Source organism: Meleagris gallopavo, chromosome 1, assembly GCF_000146605.3.
Source record: "Meleagris gallopavo isolate NT-WF06-2002-E0010 breed Aviagen turkey brand Nicholas breeding stock chromosome 1, Turkey_5.1, whole genome shotgun sequence".
In the NCBI taxonomy this organism is placed as follows: domain Eukaryota; kingdom Metazoa; phylum Chordata; class Aves; order Galliformes; family Phasianidae; genus Meleagris; species Meleagris gallopavo.
In genome coordinates this window covers 107107237-107130607 of record NC_015011.2, presented here as the reverse complement: position 1 = coordinate 107130607, position 23371 = coordinate 107107237, and the positions used below count along the sequence as shown (strand labels likewise).

The 23371-nt window shown below is 41.7% G+C and overlaps 1 protein-coding gene across 1 annotated transcript in view; it reads left to right on the top strand.

Annotated features, from left to right (window-relative positions):
- Positions 1-6: 6 nt before the first annotated feature.
- Positions 7-23371, top strand: part of LOC100540365 (amine oxidase [flavin-containing] A-like) — a 45481-nt gene continuing 22116 nt past the window's right edge. Inside the window, exons 1-3 of the mRNA XM_010724032.2 lie at positions 7-119; positions 13624-13718; positions 18128-18265. Coding sequence (XP_010722334.1) covers positions 74-119; positions 13624-13718; positions 18128-18265 — 279 coding nt within the window. The 5' untranslated portion in view covers positions 7-73. The remainder of the gene's footprint in view (positions 120-13623; positions 13719-18127; positions 18266-23371) is intronic.

Below are 23371 nucleotides of genomic sequence, written 5' to 3'. Positions count from 1 at the left end.
GCCGGGAGCTGGTCCCGAGCCGCCGCCGCGGAAGGGCGGGTTGAAGGCAACAAGCGGGGCGAGCGGCAGCAGTATGACCGAGCCGTACGACGTGGTGGTGGTCGGGGGCGGTATCTCAGGTGGGTTCGAGAGGGCGCGGCGTCGGTCTCTAGCGGGACATCCCCGCTGGGAGCGGTCCCGGAGCTCGTCCAGCGCCGGTGGACGGTGCCTGGGGCTGCGGAGCCCCCGCCTGAATGTCCGGGATCTCCCCGTCCATGGGAGCACCTCGGGGGATTGGGCGGTCGTTCATGCGAGGTCGGGTCTGCGGTGACTCCGGGTCCACTTGGATGGGAAAACAGGAGGAGGGGGGGAAGGAAAAAAATTCCGTGTTGGCGTCTTAAGATGTGTCCGCTTCCCGTGTTGGTTTGCACATTTTGCTCGTCAAAGGGAAATCTGTAAGAAAAAGTGACTTTCTAACGTCTACAGGTGTGGAACTGTGCAGGGATATATGCTGGAGGGTTTACATCTCGAGAACGATGGTGTTTTTCATCGGTGCTTCTTTGGGTAGCTCGTGCAGTGCGGGTGTTGGTGCTCTTTTGCTAAATGCCGCGGAAAGGCGGCTGGGAATACCCGCACTGACAGATCGGTCGCTACAGGTGGTGTTGCTGAGAGATGCGCCCTGCAGACGGCTGAGTTCCCCACAGCGATGGGTGCTTCGCTCCTTACCAGGACAAAAATGCATCCCAAAATGCGGCTCAGATCCACTTTCCAGAGAAGCTGTGGTGCCCCATCCCTGGAGGCACTCAAGGCCAGGTTGGATAGGGCCCTGGGCAGCCTGAGCTGGTGGGGGGCAGCTCTGCCCACGGCAGGGGTTGGGGCTGAGTGGACTCTGAGCTCCCTTCCAACCCAAACCATTCTGTGATTCCATGATTAAACTCCAATGAATTTATACACAAAGCAGCATGGCTTTTTTTGTTTTACCAGGTGCCTGGATATTTTCCCGGTAGCACAGGTCATTTGCTCTTCATCTTTAAGGTTCCTGTAAGGCACACAGTCCACTTAGGGAATTACCCCATAATGTGTGACCTGAATATGGTTTCTAGGACTCTGTGAAGCTTTTCATCCCTGGAGGGCACTTTGCTCCTCTGGCTTTCCGATCTACAGTAGTGTTTTAGAAATTACACTGGGCATTTCTGGGCATGTTTCACATCTTGACTCATAGTGTGAGCATCAGTAGGTTATTTCAGAACAGTTCATGGATTAAAGCCTACTGTCAATGGAGCCAAACCGGAAATTTCAAGGTGTTGCAATCCATGAAAATTTGTCAGAGGAACTGGGAGGACAAGTAAACATCACAACCCTCTTGAGGTACAGGAACATTTTCCTTGCCAATGTCATACCAGTGGCATAGTTTACCTCTTAAGGATTAGGACATACATCACTTAAAGAAAGTGACTGTAGAAAAATGAACAATAAATGCCTTATTTCATAATTAATCTGTCTCTAATACAGAGTACCTATCATAGCTGGGCATAGAAATTCCTATCAGCTCTTGATTTGTTTTGGTTTTCACACAGCTGCTCAGTCTGTACCAAAATACCTCAGGTATGTATGAAGTACTGATTTCTGCTCTTATAAATGCATATCTAAGATTTCAATTCTGGTGAGATAAACAGTAAAATATGGTGAAGTATGGGCAGGATTTCTCCTTCTACATCTCTCTTATCCCAGAACTGACTTGCTGCTGCTTGTTTCTCTGAAGATACATTTGCTCATCTGGTAAGGTTACTCTCTCCTCTGCTACTGTTACATCCTTAATACTCTTTTCTTGATGCTTACCAGAAATGATAGGAAACATTGGGATAAACAAGTTCTTTAATACATGAATGTATATGAAGGACAAGCAATCTGCTTGCTGTATTGTGAGAGCTTCCCAGAGATGAGACGGTGGCTTTTTAAAGTATTCATACAGTGCCTAGCAAAACACATCTCAAATCCTGACTGGCACCTTTGGAGGCAACTGTTCCTTGAAGTGAGGAATGGTCTTGAGAGATAGCGTCTGTAAAATCCAATGCAATCTTCTTGCCCATCCTCCTCCTGGCCTCTGCATACCCACATCTGTATGCAGTCACTGCCAGGGATATGAAATCAGCTCTGCACCTGTAGGAAGGGTGTAACCTGGGCACCAGGGCTGCTTCTTGCACTGAGCCCTTTGTGGGAAGAACTCTTGTAAGAACTCTGCTTTGGTGGCCTCTATTACTGGGATCTTTCTGCTGTACTCTGTAGAGTTGTGTTCAAGCTGTCCAGACTGCCTGAACAAGTACCTCTGGACCCCTGCAGAGAGGAGGAAGCTGCAGAGCATGGGCTTAATTCCTCTTTTTACATGTGTGTGCACATTAAAAGTATGGTGGCCAGTAAAAGCCTCAGGAACATGTTTGCGTCATGCTTAATGGATAGTGTCCACCTTTTACAGTTAATGGTAATTATTACGTTTTATAATCAAGCATCTTAAATAAATTAATAAATGGAGTTACTTTCCTCATACCCATGGGGAATTCACCTGTATACACCTAGAATATTGTTCCCTTTTTCTCTTTAGAGGACTTTCTAGTGAACTGAAGATGCTCTTCTGATTTGAACTGATTGTGTCTCTTCAGTTGTGCATTTTGGTTTAGACTATGACACCCCCTCATTTGTCAAGGACAGTAAACTGACAGTGTGTGACATACTATGAACTTGTATCTTACTACCTAGCAGTATTCAGATTAGATATTAGGAAACATTTCTTCTCAGGAAGAGTGATGAAGCAGTGGCACAGGCTGCCCAGAGAGGTGATGGAGTTACCATCCCTGAAGGTGTTCAAGGACAGTGTGGATGTGGCACTGAGGGACATGGGCAGTGGGCACGGTGGGGATAGGTTGGTGGTTGGGCTAGATGATCTTAGAGGTCTTTTCTAATGTTAATAATTCTGATTCTTTAAGTTGCTGTCATACCTGACACACTGTCTCAATCCCATCTCCACTACTTGTTCCCCAAGCTAAGTCCACAATTACAGGGGTCTCGGATTTGAGCTCTGTAGCCCTAGGATGGAGCATACCCCATTCCTTTGATACATGAGATGGATTGCAAGGAGTTCCAGCATACTCGCTCACTCCTTAAAGACTGCGTGTTAATGGTTGAGCATCCCTGAGCGCTCTGAGAGTTTACTGAACGCTCAGATATTTCAGCTTTTAAGATCTAGAAAATGATCCTCAGAGCTTTGTAACTAACCTAACTGGCACATATTTTCCCATGGATAACAAAATGCCTTATATTGACTCAAAGGCTACTTCCTTGCCAAATTTCAAGTTGCTGCTGCTAGTACTTCCAAAGTAGGGGAAAAAAAAACAAAACCAGAAAATACTTGTTTTAAAAACTTTGGAAGGATGTTTGTTTCCTGAATATTTAGAAATAGTCAGCCAATTTTGACAAAGATTTTCCAACCAAAAAAGAACCACACCCTGAAAGATCAGGATAGAATTGAAGTAATCCCAGATGTATACACCAACTGGGAGAAGAACTCGAGAATTGCCCTATTGAGAAGGATTTAGGGGTCCTGGCTAATGAAAAACTGAACATGAGGCAGCAGTGCGCTTGCAGCCTGGAAGGCCAGTGGTATCCTGGGTTCCATCAGGGGTGGCCAGAAGGGTGAGGGTGGTGATTGTCCCCCTCTGCTCAGCTCTTGTGAGGCCCCATCTGAAGTACTGTATCCAGTCCTGGGTTCCCCAGTACAAGAAGGATGTGGAGTTCTTGGAATGGGTCCAGAGGAGGGCCACTAACATGATCAGAGGGATGGAGCACCATCCCTATGAAGAAAGGTTGAGGGAACTGGGCTTGTTTAGCTTGGAGAAGAGAAGGCTCCGGAGAGACCTCAGTGTGGCCTTCCCATATTTGAAAGGAATGTATAAACTGGAGGGAGAATGACTGTTTACGGGGGTGAATAGTAATAAGACAAGGGGGAATGGTCTTAATTTGAGACAGGAGAGGTTTAGATTAGATATTAGGAGGAAGTTTTTCCACACAGAGGGTGGTGACACACTGGAGCAGGTTGCCCGAGGAGGTTGTGAATGCCCCATCCCTGGAGGCATTCAAGGCCAGGCTGGATGTGGCTCTGGGCAGCCTGGTCTGGTGGTTTGTGATCCTGCACATAGCAGGGGGGCTGAAGCTAGATGATCTTTGAGATCCCAGGCCGTTCTATGAAAATGGGCTGAAAGATCTGGGCTTGTTCAGCCAGGAAAAGAGAAGGCTGTGGGGAGACCTTACTGGGGCCTTCCAGTATTTAAAAGGAGTTTATAAGCTTGAGGGAAATCAACTTTTTACAAGGGTAGATAGTGACAGGACAAGGGGGAATGATTTTAAACTAAAGGAGGGAAGATTTAGATTAGATGTTGGGGAAAGTTTTTTACTGAGGAAGTGGTGAGGTGCTGGCACAGGCTGCCCAGAGAGGTTGTGGATGCCCCATCCCTAGAGGTGTTCAAGGCCAGGTTAACTGGTGCCCTGGGCAATCTGTTCTAGGGCATGATCTAGAGATTGGTGACTCTGCCTGTGGCAGGGGGGTTGGAACTTTATGTTCCCTAAAGTCTCTTTCAACCCAAGCTATTCTATGATTTCTATGATAAATAGTTCAAAATGAGGAAAAGAAGGATGAAACAGAAATGTCCCAACTTTTTCACTAGGAAGTTTGGAGTGTATTTACATGCCAGTCTCAGTTTACATATGAAATTTAAGACATTGGAAGCCCAGTTTATCAAACATATGGATAATTAAGGCTGATTATATACATAATACAGAACAGATATATCAGATATGGACAAATATAGCCAAAAGCAAGCAAATTGAAGGGAACTAGCATGCAAATATTCTGGAAGAGTTTTCAGCACATTGCATTACAAGAACAAAGCACAAGGGAAACACTGCCACAATTGAAACTTGCACTGAGGATTGTCATTCTCTGACACAGATAGTTCTTATTTCCAAATAAAAACATGTTTGTTCCTAGCTAGAAACAAGGAGCTCTCGTGGCTGAAGAAAACAGATGCTTAGATTTGCCAGCCACACGAAGGAATCAGCAGTGTTTTCTGTTGCATTTATAGAGGAGTCTAAGGGCCATGAATTGTAAGGGAAGCTGAAATGTAAAAATGCTAGTAATTAGTCTTTTTATTGAAATAAAGCATATGATATGCTATGCGATTGATTTTTTATTATCCCCTCCGTGGAAGAATACTTTGGCATTTCCTGCTCCATGATTTGCAATCAACAACTCCATTACTTGAGCTACCTACGCATTGGCTGTGGACTTGGAGTGAAATACTGAATAATGAGGAGATGCAGTTTTTTTCTTTCTTGCTATATTGGCAGTATAATTTACATTGTATACTGCTCAAATTGTTTTGACAGCATACCAACCTGCTGGTGGGTGGTGGTGTCAAATAAACTGTCAAACACACAGTTAGTGGTAGAAGATAAAATTCAGTTGCACCTGTATAAATCTGGAGTAGTTTTTTATAGTTCCTTTTTCTAGTGCTACCTCCAGAATTTGTCCTTGGAAGAATGCAGTACCTGTCTCCTAAAATGTGTACTGTGTTTCTCTTTTTACATGTGCCCTGCGCTGGGCTCTGGCTACATGATTTGTTCTTGCTTTCTTTCTGTATCCAACAGAAAAGGCAGCAGTGATAATGTTGTCATTTGGAGTGAGACATTCCTATAAGCCATGTTTTTGGATGGAGGATAAATGCTGCACAGAGCTCTCTGCTCCCTGTGTACTGCTAGCAAACTGAATGTCATTAGGTGAAGAATTTACTGCAGGAACAGAACAGTGGACCCCTCTCTGCCCATAAAAAAAAAGTATTAAGGGCATTATGTACACTGTTTACAAATAAGCAAAAATACAAATTTCCATTTGCCTCTTTCTTCATTATATGTTCCTATGTTTTGCTACCACAAATACAAAATCTTCTGACTGTGGGGCAGACTGTTTGTTTTTTTGTGAAGAACATCCCTTTGTGCTATGCTCACTGCAAGATGTTTAGCATTGGCCAAAACATATTTGGGATGCCAAGTACACAAATATTAGAGGGCAGTGAGGCGCTGGCACAGCTGCCCAGAGAAGCTGTGGTGCCCCATCCCTGGAGGTGCTCAAGGCCAGGTTGGATGGGGCCCTGGGCAGCCTGAGCTGGAGGGGGACAGCCCTGCATACGGCAGCGATTGGGATGGGTGGGTTTTGAGGTCCCTGCCAACTTAAAGCATTCTATGGTTGTATGATTCTATTTTCTTTGTCTTTCATCACATTCTTCATGTGGTTTTCTATGGCAGACGTGTCATTTATAAACTTTACCTAACACAGGTAGTAACCTAAGTGATCACATCTGTTTCTGTTACTGAATGAAGCATGTGCTCCTTTGGATTCTGGTAAAAATATAAAATAAAATAGTATATACAGCTGTGTGATTCATTGATTAGCAAATTCAGTGTTCCTAGAAGCATGCTATAAATCTATGGTTTGTCATTGGGAAGCAGGTTTTGCACCACACTCCAGGCTTAGCTGCAAGTTGTTGAAAGGTGGCAAAGAATATTCCTGTTAACTCAGTTAAGACAGTCTTAAGAGCGTTATTTACTCCAGCAGGCGAAAGAAATAGCCAAGTTGTTAGGGCATATATCAAAATATGATAGCATAATGAGAATAGGGATGGGACAGGCATTATGTCCCTCCCACGAATACCAGTGCTGCTGTTTTCAGTATTTGTGGTAATATATAGATCATGGTTTTGCAGCAATTTTTTTTTCCACAGATTTATTTACCTGACAATTGCTGTTTTGCTGATAGAAATTTATTCTGCCTGCTGATCAAAGTAAAAAGAAATCTGCATGAGCACCTTAGATGTTTCCATAAACTAGGTGCTATCAAACTGTGAACATTTTCATGTAAGAAGGAGAATGCTCCCTTGTGAACTCTGTGCTAGCTAACCTTTTTCTGCCTCTATTTTTGGGGCATAGAGGAAGTTATACTGAGGAGATAAGTTTACTGCAGCCAGGTTTTGGACCTGACAATTGCATGGGTATGTATGTAGGAGTGGAATCATCCTCTGAGTACAATTTGCTCTTCTTCATGTGCACTGTGTTTCTCTTAACATTGTCCATGAAAAACTGTCTTTGTACCCTCCAGGACACAGTTTGCATCTGTTTAAAGTGTCTGGACAGTAGTGCCATTGAAACTAGCCAGAGTGGCTTGCTCTTAGTTAAGCAGTGTTCTCTGAGACAGAAAATACTTGTTCCTTTATGTGGAAATCTTAGGTGAATCAACTGGATTTTGTTTGATGGAGGTTGAGGGGGAGAATTGATATATATGAAAATCTTCTATCTGATAACAAGAAAATGCAGAAGTGCACCCTCATCCCCAGTGCTAAATACACTGCAACAGGGATAATGAAAAAGTTCACAGAAAGACCAAATGCAGTCTCAAACGAACAGGAAGCTAACAGTGGTATCCTGGTGTTAGGCAACGCTGAAAGGAGAAATGAATATAGGCATGTGATCATGCTGTGTATTCTTGCTGTTCTGTGCAAATTTAAAGGAGTCTAATTAATAAGATCTTTTACTTAATATCTGTGGCAATTTTAGATCAGACAGACTTGTAGTATGGATACAGTGCCTTCATTATCAGCCTTCTATGTGTTGCTATCCACTAGTGATTTCTCTGAAGCTAGTTTGATGCAACTGAGTATATTTTGCCTGTATTTTAAAACTCAAGGTGCACCAAAAATTTTCAATGAAAGCAAAATCTTGTGGGGAAGAATGACAATAAGGGGAAAGGAAGAGAGATTTTACTCTACAAATGTTTTGCATCTGTTATTGGCAGGTTTGTATTTACTTGGCAAGGTGGCTTTGGGTTGAATAACAAGACATAATTCTTAGGTGGCTGTTGCCAGATTTAATTACTCAATTGTATCTTGAAAAAATTAGACTTTCCATCAGTGGAAGAGAAACAATGATCTCAGTGTTAGCATGCTGTTACAGTGGAACTTTAATAAGGATATATTGACAATTGCTTTATATTACTGATGTAAATTAGAACCATGAGCAAAAAGATCTAAAAATTATTCCACTGTTAAGATCAGGAAAATGTTAAGACTTTCCATAATGATTTTGTCCTTAAGTTATTCAATTAAAGCTTGCTAGAAAACCACAACAATGAGCTTGTAGCCTTTCACAGAAGATAATGATCTCACTTCCTGTATGGAAGAGTAATGAAGAAAGATTTCAAGAAGGAATGTTTTATTAAGTTGGTTTTGTTAAACTTTCACCCCGCCACTGATTGCATAAAAGGCAAATACACTTTGTGTAAGAAACCAGCGAATAAATAAGACATCCAGAAAAACAACAGACAGTTGCCTTTTTCATGGTAGCAGTTAATTTTCTCTTTGTTTTGGAGTGCTTGATGTGACACAGTTTGGCCTCAGTTTGAAAGGTTAAAAGTCCCAGAAAAATTAGGCTTCTCTAATACACTGAATTGCCTCATGTACTTAAGAGTGCCTTTCAGACTTCATGCCCATAGCATGATCTTTTTCACCAGGTATATGAGTGCCTAAAGGCAGTGTAAGAGTTTTACAAGGCTGTGCTGTAGTGAACTTCACGCTGGCTGCAGCTAACCAAGGTAGAGCTCATGATGAGAGAGCATGACTTGTAATTGGGAAGATGGAGCCTGGTGAGAGACATGCAGCTGTGCCTTGCAGGATATTTGTGACAGAGCAGAGTACCCATACTGTTGAGATCGGCCTCTTCTCCCAGGTAACAGCAATAGGACAAGAGGTAATGTTGTTAAGCTGTATCAGGAGAGGTTCTGGTTGGATCTTAGGGAGAATTTCTTCACAGAAAGAGTGGTGAGGCAGTGGCACAGGCTGCCCAGGGAGTTAGTGGAATCACCACACCCTGGAGGTGTTCAAGAACCGTGTGGATGTGGCACTGAGGGACATGGGCAGTGGGCATGGTGAGGATGGGCTGCTGGTTGGACTGCGTGGTCTTAGAGGTCTTTTCTAACCTTAATGATTCTAAGATTCTACCATTCATGCATAGTGCAGATGAGCTGATTTTCAGTTTAAATATCTAGTTGTTACTCAGCTGATGCAAGTTATCTGAAGAGAAGGGAGAGGGATCCAAAACTTTTAATCTTGGTGTTGTGATGGTCAGAACTGTTCTCTGCCTGGCTTGGTGTTGTTTTCATGATTTTAGATTGCCACCACTTCCTTTCATTGTGGTTATTGCCCTCATATATTTTGCAAATGCTCAACGTCCATTTTGTTAGAAGTGCTGTCTCTAGGATAGATGCTGGTAATTTTTGTTTCCTGTCATCGCACATCAGGGAATCTGTTTGGTGAACTGGATTTACAGACTACATATTTTGAAAAGTAGAATTACTCTTCTGTACCGTCCTATCGTGTTTCCAATAAAGCAACATCTTTTTATGATTGTTTTTTTATCTCACACCACTGGTGTCATAGAACTCTATCTGTTTAGATGCCCCATATTAATCCTTATAATGAGGTAACTTGGAATTATTTTAATTAATGTTTCTCATATAAATGCTTCCCTATTTAATTGGGAAACACTTCCCATGTTACATGGCTCTGGTGGGAGTTGAGCTGAAGTCTCTTAAGTCTCAGCCTTGGACTCTATCTGTAGGGAGGATCTTTTCTCTCCTATGAGGTGCAAGCATGCTGTGCAGTATGCCCATAGAATCATAGATTCATAGAATCCTTAGAGTTGGAAGGGACATTTATAGGTCATCTGTGGGAATACAAGAAAAACTATTCAGAGCAGCAGTTGTGAAGCGAGATAAACAGCAGTCATCTAGTCCAACTCCCCTGCCATGAACAGGGACATCCACAGCTAGATCAGATTGCCCAGAGCCCAGTTCAGCCTGGCCTTAAAAGTCTCCAGGGATGGGACATTCACCATATCTCTGGGCAGCTGGTTCCAATGCTTCACCACTATCACTGTAAAATACTTTTTCCTTCTATCTAAACTAAATCTACCCCTCTTTAAGCTTGAGATCGTTTCTCCTTGTTCTATCAGAACAGACCCTGCTAAAGAGTGTGTCCCCTTCTTTCCTGTAGCTCCCTTTTAGCTACTGAAAGGCTGATTTTTCCTTTAGACCACGTACAGAATCCAGTATTGTTCTCTGTTTCATCCATGGTATATGGCTGATAGTCTGCAGATTGGCATGAAATCATCTTAATTTTTTTTTTTAACTGTAGCCATTGTTTTGATGCATTTGAAACCACTTTGCTTGATATCATTATGACAATTTTCTGAAATGAAGGCAGCAGCAGTATGATCTGTGACTGCAGCAATTCTGTGCCCTTAACAGCACTGCAGAATCAATTGGAGAAGAGCTTTCTTGTGTGGTGTCTTCAGACACAGAGAGCCTGGTATGAGATTGCCATAGAAACCCTTGTGGAGGATGTATAAGTCATCCGGCTTTGTTTACTCTGATCTAATAACAAGTGAATTTCTCCAGCCAGATACTTCAAATGAAGCACGGTTTTGGCAGGCTCTTTTCATCTTTCTGAGGCAGATAGTATTTTGTACTTGTAGAGTGTACGGAATGAGCATGGCCAGCGATTTGAGGTTCTTTGCCGCTTTATCTCTAGGCCAAACTCAGAGGCTGTGGAGGAGTCAACCAGCACAACACCAGTCTTGGGTACTGGAAGCCATGATGATGATGGGAGGAATCACAGGGTGAGAAAAACATCTCCAAGTGCAGTGTGGTGAAAGGCTGTGAAACAGTGCCTGCTGCAGTCACGGGAAGGGCCCTACATGTGCTTGTCAGGGCATAGGTCTCCAGCTTAGGAAGGAGAAGGCACTCGGGTGGAGTGGCAGTGGTAGAAGAAATATCTGTGCTCTAGTTGTACAGGCATACACAAGTGTATCAGTGAAATGTCTTGCTTGAGTCCCGACTGTAGCCTGGGAGTTCACAGCCCACTGCTTGGCATGGCCTGGTGTGCCGTGCTTGAAGGACAACTTGGATATTGTGTCTGGTTTCAGAGCAGCGTGCGGTGAGGGGGCATGGCAATCTCTTTTGAGGCTAGTTAGCCCATGTCTCAAAAGCACACAGGCTTTTTTGACCTGTGGGGTTCTTAAAACATGGAAGCACCTCTCTGTTGTGCACTTCAGTTCAAACTGGAAAGGAGCTAAAGAGTTGAGTTCAGTAGCTATGTGTAGACATTCTCTGCATGTGAGTGTTCTTGCTAGTCCTCCATCCTCAAAGAAAATTGTATTTGTGCTTCAAACAAACAAATGTAGAGTAACAATCTTCAATCAGGATATTTTGTTTGTCTTCTACCCAGCCCCTATCCCTGCCTACTTTTTTTGCTGGTTTTATTCTATTAAGAGAAGAAAACTATTTTAATCTGGGATTGCTCTATGTACTTATTTATTTTTATTTTCTGCATAAATATGTATATTTTTATATTTGACCTTTTGAGTCTAATCTTCAGCTTTTAATTTTAGGGAGATAAAACTATCACCACCTCTGCTTATGCTGTGTCTTTGGCCTTTCAAGTTTCGTAAACCTGAATTTACAAATTGGCACTGTTTTTAATTCTCAGTCAGCCTCTCTGCCAACTGCCATTAAGTTATCACTGTCCTGTTGTATCTCTTGTCCTTTTCCAATCTCTATAGCTCTGAAGCTGGGTTTGTGTTGGTTTGTTTTTTTCTTTTTTTGCATTGGTCCACAGTGATTCTTGGTTTAACAATAACAAATCTAAAAATCTATTTGGCTGGAGTGCAAAATTAATGAATAAGCAGGATAGAAGACCTCAGTCATATTACCACGTGTTCTCCATACTTTAGCTGCCTTTCTTTATTAGGACACATCATATAATTAAGGTATGAACCAACATTCAAGTTAACTTCCAACCTAGTTCACTGAAACCATTATTCTTTCTAAAGAGCTGTTGTGTGGTTATAACTGTTGTATACAGTATGAAATAAGAGACAAGCTTGTCAGTCTTTGACACTAATGAGCTTATTGGATTTGCATACAGTCACTTTTTTTCATACCTAGACCAGATTTTGTGCCATTTCATGTTCCTATATATATTTTCAAAAAACATGTATCTATCCAATATCTATGCATCTTATATAAATAGGCTTTCTTGTAAAAGAATTACCATTCGTGCCTGAGTGTCTAATTCATAAAGAATATATAAATTCAAGTTTCCATTTTATGTGTTTAGGAAATCCAAGTTTTTGTGACAGTAACCAGTGCGATTTTTTGAAAAAAATCATTCTTCCAAATATAAAAATATTGATTTATAAGAAAATGCTGCAGTTTGCATTTCCAGCACTGAAGACTTATGTTGTCTCTGTTTATGCTGAGGATGAGAACACTATCAGCAAATTGACTTAAGAATGAACAATCACTATAATTAACTGTCTTGCCTGTAGTCTCTCACGCAAGAAAAGTTATTGAAAAAAATTATATCAATTAACAAGATGTTCACTTCTACTGAGAATTTTTTTGTCAGTGTAAAACATTTGAACTTCCTCTCTTCTTGTTTCCATTAAATCCTAAACTACCATATTAAAAGATCACATACACTGAAGTTTATGGGCTGTTCTATATTGTCCTCAGTGTAAATAAGTACCCTTGGCGCTGCTCAGAACCTTAGAATGATTCCTCTCATCTGACCCTTTAAGACTTGCACTCTTTGTGGGCTCACAAACAGTTGCTTTTAATCAAATTTTGAAGTAGTGTAATATATATGAATATAATATTATTATTCCTTATTACAGGGTATATTAGAAGTTTTGATCAATAAGTCTGGCTTTTGTATACTTAAGGAGGGGAAACAACTCCAGAGGAACAATGCTTCAGTGCCAAATTGCCCTACAGGACAATGGGATAATCTGATTTCAGAAACTCATGATTGCTTTTAACAATTTCATTTCTCATTTGTAAAAAGTGAAAAGGACTTCTCTCCTATTGAATTTTTGGTTCTCTGTAGTGTGTCTATCACAAAATCCCATAATTAAATAATTTTTGCTGAGATGGGAATTCCTTTTATAAAGTATCTACATACAGGCCATTTGATTGCCACGATCAAACTCTGTTGTTTAAAATTAATCTTGACAGTGAAGCAGACTTTATTTCTGTATGTAAGTGAGGACAATGGACAGCAGCAGAATAGAGAGTTGGGTGAGAGAAGAAATGTGCTAGAACATATCTATTTGTTATATTACTATTCCTATCACTCTAGCCACACAAGCTCCATGTGGTGGACTCCCCCTTTCAATGCACTACACAAAAGAAAAATGAGATGCATGCTCGTAGCAACAGAGATTAATTTATTTAAAAAGCCAAAAATGCTAACCCAGAGGAGGCAACTTAAATCTGTGGAATGTTGTTTACAGTTACTTGTAATATGCAGCTAAGCAGCAGTCATATAATTTCTGTGATAAGGCACTGTGAAAAGTTTCAGAATTCTTGCAGGAATCTTTGAAAATATTGTTATAGTTCCTGATCATGAAGCCTTGATTTGGTTTTGGACCATTGTGTTTAATAGTTGCCACTTGGTTTAAAGCACGCTATCTCTTTTTTTTTTGTAGGCTTGTCGGCTGCCAAGTTGCTCTATGAGTTTGGACTCAATGTAGTGGTGCTCGAGGCCCGGGACAGAGTTGGAGGAAGGACATTCACCATCAGGGTAGGTGCTTTCTAAAATTTGTGACTCTCTCACTTTTGCTGGTCTATGGTACTGCAAATGTCACACCTGTCTTCCAGAAGGGCAAGAAAGAGGATTCAGGGAACTACAGGCCTCAAGCTTCAATTCAATCCATTTCCAGGCATATGAAGGACAAGAAATTTAGCAGTCTGCATGGATTCAGGAAGGGGAAGTCATACTTGATAACTTATGATGAAATGACTATCATGATAGACAGTGGGAGAGCAGTGGATACTGTCTGCCTGGACCTCAGCAATTTAGCAGTGTCTTCCATAACATCCTCATAGAGAAAATATGAAGTATGTTAAGCTGATAGTGTGATTGAAAATTACCTAAATGGAAGGTCCCAAAGGTTGATGAGCACTTCTATGAAGTGTGGAGGGAGACATGTACCTAATGGGGTATCCAAGGGGTCCAATCCTGTTCAATGTATTCATTAATGTTGCTAGGAACATTTAGATTGGAAAAGATCCATAAGATCATAAAGTCCAACCATTACTTAATACTAATTCCTGTCCTCCAGCACCACCATCTACACATCTCTTAAATGGCACCTCTACCACTTCCCTGGACAGCCTGTTCCTATGCCAAACCATCCTTTCCATGTAGAAATTCTTCCTGATATCCAGTCTAAACCTTTTGTAACTGGAGACTACTTCCTTGTGTCCTATTGCTTCTTACTTTAGAAAAGAAATCGACTCTCACATTGCTACACACTCCTATCAGGTGGTTGTAGAGAGCAATGAGGTCTCTTCTCAGCCTCCTTTTCCTCAGACTAAACAGCTGCTGTACCTTCTGCTGCTCCTCATATGTCTTGCTTTCTTGTCTCTTCACTAGCTTTTCTGAACATGTTTCAATGACTCAGTATCTTTCTCAAGGTGAGGGGCCTAAAACTGAACACTGTGGTTGAGGTGCTATCATATCTATGTCATGATCTGAATGGTGAGGTAAAGTGTATCCTCAGCAAGTTGACTGATGATACCGAAGTGAAATCAGTTGTTAGTACACCAGAGGGTAATACTGCCATCCCTATGGACCTGGACAGGCTGGAGGAATGGCTTGATGGGAACTTCATGAAGTTTTGCGAGGGGAAGTACAGAGTCCCGTACCTGACGAGGAACAGCACTAGGCATGAATGCATGCTGAGGGTCACCCAGCTGGAAAGCAGATTGGCAATAAAGGACCTGAGAGATTCTAGTGTACACCAAGTTGAATGTGAGCCAGCCACATTCAACTTGTGCCGCAAAGAAATCTCATGTTTTTTGGTGGGGTTGCATTAGGCAAAGTATTGGCAGCAGGTGGAGGGAAGTGATCTACTCAGCACTAGTGAGGCTACATTTGGAGGACTGTGTCCAGTTCTGGGATCGCAGTTCAAGAGAGGCAAGAACATGGAATTATAGAAACTTGTGATTTGGGTGAGAAGGAACCTTTAAAGATGATCTCCTCCAAGCACCAAGCACGCACTGCTATCTCATGTCCAATTTTTCATCCACAAGTACCATGAAGTCCTTCTTTCCAATGGATGCTTTCCATCCATTCCTCCCCTAATCTGTACTGATACCAGGGGTTGCCTTGATCCAGATGTTTGACATTGTACTTGGCCTTGTTGAACTTCACAAGATTCAGATGGATTCTTTTCTCAAGCCTGTCCAGGTCCCTTTCACAGAATCATAGAATCATCAAGGTTGGAAAAGACCCACAAGATCATCCAGTCCAACCATCCACCTATCACCAATAGTTCTCACTAAACCATGTCCCTCAACACAAAATCCAAATGTTCCTTGAACACTTCCAAGGTTGGTGACTCCACCACCTCCCTGGGCAGCCCATTCCAGTGCCTGACCACTCTTTCAGACAAATAGTATTTCCTAACGTCCAGCCTAAATCTCCCCTGGTGCAACTTGGAGCCATTCCCTCTAGACCTATCACCAGTTACACGAGACATGAGGCCGACCCCCAGCTCACTACAATCTCTTTTCAGGTAGTCATAGAGAGCAGTAAGGTCTTCCCTAAGCCTCCTCTTCTTCAGACTGAACAATCCCAGCCAGCTCCTTCAGCCTCTCCTCATAAGGCCTGTGCTTCAGACCCCTCACCAGCTTTGTTGCCGTTCTTCGAGCACATTCCAGGGCCTTCTTGGCCACTTCTGGCTCATGTTCAGATGCCTTTTGGAGGGCATCTCTTATTTCTGTCATATCAGCTGCATCATGGTGTTTCTGTAAACTTGCTGAGGATTCACTCAGTCCTACCATCTGGGGTTTTAATAAAGATATTGAATACTACAAGTCCCAGTATCAAACACTGGAGAGAATCTAACAAGGGGCCACAACTAAGATAATGAAGGAACTTGAGCATTCTCCTGTGAGGAAAGGCAGAGAGAGATGAGACTGGTTGGCCTGGAGAAGAAAAGGCTCAGGGGAGGACTCTATCAGTGTGTATAAATATATGAAAGGAGGATGAAAAGAAGACAGAACCATGTTCTTCTTGCTGGTGCCAAGTGACAGGACAAGAGGCAATGGGCATAAATTGGCACAAAGGAGGTCCCATTTGAAAACCAGAAAATGTTTTGGTTTTTTTTTTCTCTAAGATTGACTGAGCACTGGTACAGATTGCCCAGAGAGGTCTTCCTCCTTCGTGATACTCGAAAGCAATCTGAGCGTGGTCTTGAGCAAGCAGCTCTTGGTGGCCCTGCTTGAACGCAAGTTGCATCACATATGTGCCAGTGGGCTCCTCTGACAGGAGGCACTTTAAAATTGATCTAGGTGTGACACTTGAGAGTTATGAAATGGAATTTGGATTCCTAAGAATCTTATGCATGTAGTGCTATTTTAGCTGAACTGTGATACCTTGCCTGGCCTCTGATAGCAGGTTTTCTGTAGGTGCACTGAAGTGTTGGATACCTTAGGCTGTCTAAAACATTGTTGATCATCTTTATTAAGGTAATTGAACTCTGCCTGCATTGTCCATATCCTTTATCCATGGCAGGATCTGCTCTGCATGTAACTAGTCATAGGACAAGAGAGAATGGCCTCAAGTTACACCAGGGGAGGTTCAGGTTGGATATTAGGAAGAATTTCTTCTCCAAAGGAATGATGAGGCACTGGAACAGGCTGCCCAGAAGGTGCTGGAGTCACTGTCCCTGGAGGTGTTTAAGGAAAGGGTGTAGATGTAGTAGTTAGGGACACGATTTAGTGGGCAATATTGATGGTAGGATAGTTGGACTACATGATCATAGAGGTCTTTTCCAACCTTAATGATTTTGTGATTATAGAGAGAAACCATCATCTGAGACTGTGAAGTTCAAAATATTTCTCCTCCCATTCCCCTCTCACTTTGCAAACTTTAGCAGGCATGATAGCTATGTAGGAAGCAGCCTGAGCAGGGCCAGACATCACTACAGCACAGGTATATGTTTTAGCATGGCTTAACATTATCCTGCTTTTGAAAATTGACTGCATCTTGGCTGCTATTGAAAAGAAAATGAAAGAAACGATGAGTCACCTGAGGCACAGGGTAATGTAATACAGATGTTACTTCTGCCTCCCAATCTAAAAATGGGAGAGATTTAAATTAGGTCAGATGCCATTGCTTGGGAAACAGTGGTAAACAGTGGTGTTTCAGTAGAAATAATTGTACATGAAACATAAACAGCATCCCTCTGTGATGCTGAAAATGCCTGGCTTCAAATGCTCGCTATAAACAGCATTAAAAAGTTAACTGTCCAAAGTGTTACTGCCTTGGAAAATCAGCCTGCTTTTAACGGCATGTACCTTAAACTTCTTCTGCCTGCTTCCCAATTGAGCGTGATGCTGGTCCAAGTGTTATGTGCAGAGTGCCTTTGTTGGCAGGCATGGCTAGAGGCTGCTAGCCTAGGTGCAGCGGGGCAGATCCATGGTGTGCTATGCTGCAAAGGAGCTTACATCCTTTGAATACTGCACTGCAGTGCTCAGCATCTACAGCATTAAATGTAAGCAGGTATCTGCAGAGAGAGAGAAGGGAAAAAAAAAAACAACCCTGGTGCTTGAGATAGTTTTGATTTGAGAAAGGTTTTGCAATGGCAAGTAAAGTATTATGAGTTCTGAGAGGGTGAGGTTAGACTTCTTACCAAGGTATTTAGTTGGATATTCTCATGCCTTTTGTGTAAACAAAAAGCCAATACTGAAAACTATAGTGAAATTTAAACAAGTTAAGCCCTGTTGAACATATGCGTGGTAAAGACATTGATCTTTTGTGTGTCTGTCATTAAGGGCTCATTGTTGCTTATGTTAGAATGTCTTGTCTCCTCTTCATATGGTTGCAGTGCTATTCAGTATGGAATAATTTTTCTGATTATAGGTGTTTGTACTGAGGAGTTTCCTATACAGCTTTTGATTCCTGTATTATTTTTTTGACAGAACAAGCAAGTTAATTATGTGGATGTTGGTGGAGCATATGTGGGACCTACACAAAATCGTGTTCTCCGGCTGGCAAAAGAGCTGGGTATTGAGACCTACAAAGTGAATGTAGATGGCTATTTCATCCATTATAAGTGGGTAAGTATTACATCTTTCATGTTCAGATACTTAAAGATAACACTGAATTTTGGAAAATGCTGGCAGTCATTCAAGGGGTTTCATTTAAAGCTTGCTCTTGGGAATCCCATTAACACCTTTTGAAGTGTTGTTACTCTCCTATAGCTTCCTGGCAGTTAGATAAATGATTCTTGTTTTCTTTTGAAAAGGACTCAAAAAATTAGACACGTGGCATTCTAAAATTTGATACATTCAGCACCTGATTATCTTTTCACACATTCTCTGAAGAATTGTTGCCTGAAAATTCTTTCTGAAATACAAGCCCAGTTCAATACTGGAAAAAGAATAATGCTATTAGATAATATTGAATAATGATATTAAACAAGAGTATTAAGGGACTAGCACTGGAGTATTGTAATGTATTTGGCCCAGTTATGTTGCTAGCTTCACATGAGGTATCTCTCAGTTCCTTAGAGTGGGATTCATCTTACTTAAAATTAGATGTCTAGAAATTGCACACTTCTGAGATTCTCTGGCTCATGGTGTGGAACAGACACTTCCAAGGCTCACTATAAACGTGTCTGAGATGTGAGACCGAGGGAGTTCGAATAACTCCTTCTGTTTAGGTATGGCTAAATGGCTAAAGTGAACTTAAATGAAAACTATCTTTAGAGCAGTTTATCAGCTCTTGTCTTAGTTCTTTAGCCCATCCGTTTTTACTCAGGTCCTACTCAGGACCAGTACAGAGGGAGAGTGGTAGAGAGAGGGACAATTGTATAAGGTGCTAAGTGTCCATCTTCATAACTCACAAATTACTTTCCATTATTATTATTATTTTTTTTAATATCTTTTTGTTTTGGTACTTCCCAGACAAGGCTTGAAGCCTGTGAGAGGCAGAATTGACCTGCTTGATAGAGGCAAGTCTATGTGGTGGATTCTTAACTGATTTAATTTTTATTATCTTCTCACTTTTTCTTCCTATTATTAGAGCAATAAGCTCATGCTGGAAAGTTCAATGGCCTACTTCTATAGTTTCTCCTTACTGGGGAGATTCATGCCATGCTCATAGAATAGTCACATCTTAAATAATTGTATAGTCACTCCACTCAAAATATTAACTGCACCACCTGGTGTAAAGCTGACATAGTTCTATGACAAGAGAGCTGGGCTGTTTTTACCAGCTGTATGCTTGGCCCACTGTATTTAATTTGAGCACACACATGGAACTCTTTGCTTCTTAAAAGGCACTTATCCTCTGTGTGTTAAATAAAAGGCTCTAACGGGTTTCATGAATTTGAGTCCTTAATCCATTTTGACACAGAAAATACAGCTTTTTCAGTCCCTTATTACATTATGCATGTCCTTGCTAATGACCAAGTAATTTTGTAAGTTTTCTTTGAAGTGGAATCATGTTCCTAAGCAAGAGGTGGAATTATGAGCTGTTAGTTGGATCACAGGCTCTGGATCAATTCTAGACTGGGCATTGTGGTCATGCCAAGAAAACCAAGGTTCCCAAGAGAGGCGTAGCTGTTGAACAGGAGGACAGCAAAGAGAATCTGAGATCTCCCTGTGTGGAATGACTTAAACACGGAATAAATAATAATTATGCTTTTCCTCCAATAGGTCTCATTCCTCCCACAACCTCTTCCCATGAATTGCAGGCTTTTTGTTTTCTTTTCTTTCCCTAAGGTTTTTCACTGCTTTTTTCTCCTTACTCCTTCCCTGAGAGCTCATGTAGTCACCGTGTCCTTTGTTTCAGGGATTTGTTATTGAACTGTCTCTACATCCCACTTCTGCTTGAAAGTTTTTGAAAACAAACTGTGCAGTCCAGGCTGTTGGCTAGGTTGATGAGTGCTCAGTGATCTTAGGGCTTGTACTTTTTATCTATCGTGCACTGACAGTGAGTTTCCTGCTGGGGATTTGTGCTTTCTTTGCTGTAGGTGTACATTTCATATTCATCAGAGGTGCTTAGGGAACCCAAAGTAGTATTTCCTAGGAGATAAAAATTGTGTTACTGAAGAAGTGAATTGATATTAGAGGATACTGCCCCAGAAATTCAATATTAATCTAGAAGAGGGATGTGTTCAGCTTCTTGGACACTGCCAGCTGTGGGCCAGCTTCCCTTCGAGTTTGAGGAGTCAGCCTGAAAGCTTTTCCCCTTGCATCTCATGTACTGTTTCTGTCCCTTAATGGCTGCAGAGGCAAGATCAGAAAGGAGGGGCTCTTCCCAAGGGCCTATCTGTGGGCTCTGTGATCCTGCAGCAGTTTTGTCAGTGGTGAGAGGGAGAGTTGTACTGAGGAAAGGCCGAACATTTCTTTAGATGTAGTTCTGGCAATGATTCATTCAATCATATGTGATCCTCACCATACCCAGATAAAGAGATTTTTGGCCGTTTGTTTACCACAGTTCAGTTTGGCTCCTTCTGCAGGTTTCCAGGATACAGCTTGGGCTGGGTTAGGAAAAAGTAGGAAAGTCCAGAAGGGGAAGCTGCCAAGGGAAAGTGGAAGTCCCCCTGAGGGATTTCATGAGCTGTTCTGTTCTGGATGGAATTTTTCCAGTATGTTTGTGGAAAAATCCCACATGCTAGATGCTTTAGAAACTGTTGCTTCGTGTAGGCAGGTTTGCTTTGCAGTCTTGGTTTATTTGAAATTCCAAATGTGTAATTATAGTTTATCTTTTCTTTTATATATTCATTCTCTCCCATCAGTTAGCATGGTAGCATGAACTGCTTTGATATCAATCAGAAACTTGTTTGTATCCTGTCACTGAAAATCTGTAACTTCTGGGCGTAGGTTTTTTTGTTTTTTTTTTGCCAGACTTTCTTTCCAGCCAGATTGCTCCATGGCTGCTCTCCCATAGTTCGTAAAAAGCATTTTTGGACTGAGAAAAGGCAGATGTGCTGAGGTTCTGTCTTTCCAGAAGGGGTAGATAGCTTTGCTTTTTTTACAGAGGTCCTTGAAATTTGCTGAGCTTCATTTTCACCTTCTTTTTAGCAGAAGACCTTAGAATGTAAAGGCATTCATGCTTTGGTAAATTATTAACCTCCTCATATGACAGCAGTTCTCTAGGTGCGTGGCTGCAGCACTCAACTCCACCTGAGAGCAGTAAATAAGGACTGGTTTTGCTTATTTGTTTGCTTACCATTTTCAGAGCAAGGTAACCTGTGACAAAAGATGAGCAATTTTAATGCGGTGCTTCACATTCACCATCCTAATCTTCTCTTTCCTTCATCCAGCTTTAAGATTAAGAGATTAACGTTGTCACTGTATATCTGCAGTCCAGCCATGGGAATCAAAGGCAACCCCAGGTTCTGCAGAGCTTGCTAGGTTACACCTGCTGGAGGTATTTAGCAGGGAGGGGTGCACACAAGAGACTCATACCTTAAGGAGCTGCTGCTACAGCTGTGCATGCTGTATATGGCCCAGGAGCAATAGGAGTTTTGTTCTTGAAGCACAAGAAATGTTCTTTACTTTTGCTTCATAAACATAAAGACACTATTGAGGTTTAAATACCCTATTTATTTCATAGATATCAATCAAAGATCCTAGTAGTTAAATCAAAAAGTCAGTAAGGTTGAAGAAGACTGCAGAGATCATCTAGTCCAACCATCCACCTATCACCATCATGCCCACTAAACAATGTTCCTAAGCAAAATTGTCCATTCTTGCAGTGGTATTATCACTTGGGCTTCATTTCTGTAGCAATGGCTACAAGCTGCAGCTTAACTCTGGGCAGAGAGAAGATAGATCTTGGATGGCACAGCATCTTTCTGAGGCCTTGCTAGTCGTGGAACTACAGTGCCTGGGGATATAATTTCTTTGGATTGATGTGGGATAACTAATCCAGGCAGGCAGCAGGATGCAACTCTGAGGTCTGCAGGAAAGTATTCAACATGCCAGGAAATGGGAAAAAAGAGTTAGATAAACTCTGTGAGGCGATCAAGCAGCCTTGTGTTAGCATGGGAACAAAGCCAGGAGGCTGTTTGCCTTTCAGTTAAGAAAACAGTAGTTCCCAAAATAATCTAACCAGAACACTGTAAACTCATTTAAAAATGGACTGTTGCAAGATCTTGGCTATTTGCAACGACCTTCTCTGTGAAGCATGTGACCAGAGCTCCTGTGCCTAGCAGGAAGCTGATATTAAAAACAATGAATAATTTACCAACCCCATGCCATATGGGCTGGATAGTCCCTGCTATGGAGGAACTTCCGTGAACAAAGAGATCTGGCTCTCTGTCTGGTGGACAATGGGAATTTCTCTCCTGGAACTTAGAAGAATGGGGCTTTTGTCCAATTGGCCCTGACCTGTTACAGGTCCAGACCCCTGCACAAGGAGTTAGTGAACCTGTGAACTGTTCCAGGCTCTATAAATTCTGTCTCAGCCCCTTCCAGATCAGTTGGTAGTGCATTTTTCCAGGATTTCCTCCCTTTGTCTTGAATCTTACTAGAGTTATGAATTTTGCATGCATAAGAGAACAGAAAATAACACTGATTTAGACTGTATACATTGTCATTTGGCAGTTGCTAGTTCTGAGAGGGTTAAAATACGCTTTCCTATTGATCTTCTCGGCCTTTGCCATTGACCAAAGATGTGGGACTATTTTCAGATCAATAAAATAATCGTTCTTTTTATTTTTTTAAATAGCAGTTAAGTGAATATCCATTGTGACATACCAGTGGCCTAGACTATAGGATTTCTTGATTAGTTCTCAATGGATTGTGGTCATAGTGATTAAAAGCCAGTGTGTAGTGTTGGACAATTTGGAGGAAGATGTGAGGCAGGCAGGCGGTGGGCAAGTTCTCTCTGCCCCAGCAATCATTCCGTCTGCAGCCATCTGCAGAATAGGTTTGGGAGTTTCTGAACCTGGAACTGTTTAACATGCTAAAGTCAATACTGGGAGTTGGAAAAGTTTTGGTACAAACCCCATCATAGAGTTACCTAGTGATACTTTTCTTGGGCTGTTGTTTCAAGAAATGTAAGGGATATGTTTGACTGGGGAAAAAAAAAGAAGAAGAAAAAAGGAAGGAAGCCTTAAAAGTTATTTATTTTACTTTCTTTTTAAAAATAAGTGCTGCTTTTCTTTTTGTTGTTGTTTTTCTTTTTGAGTTATGTGAGCCAAGGACAGG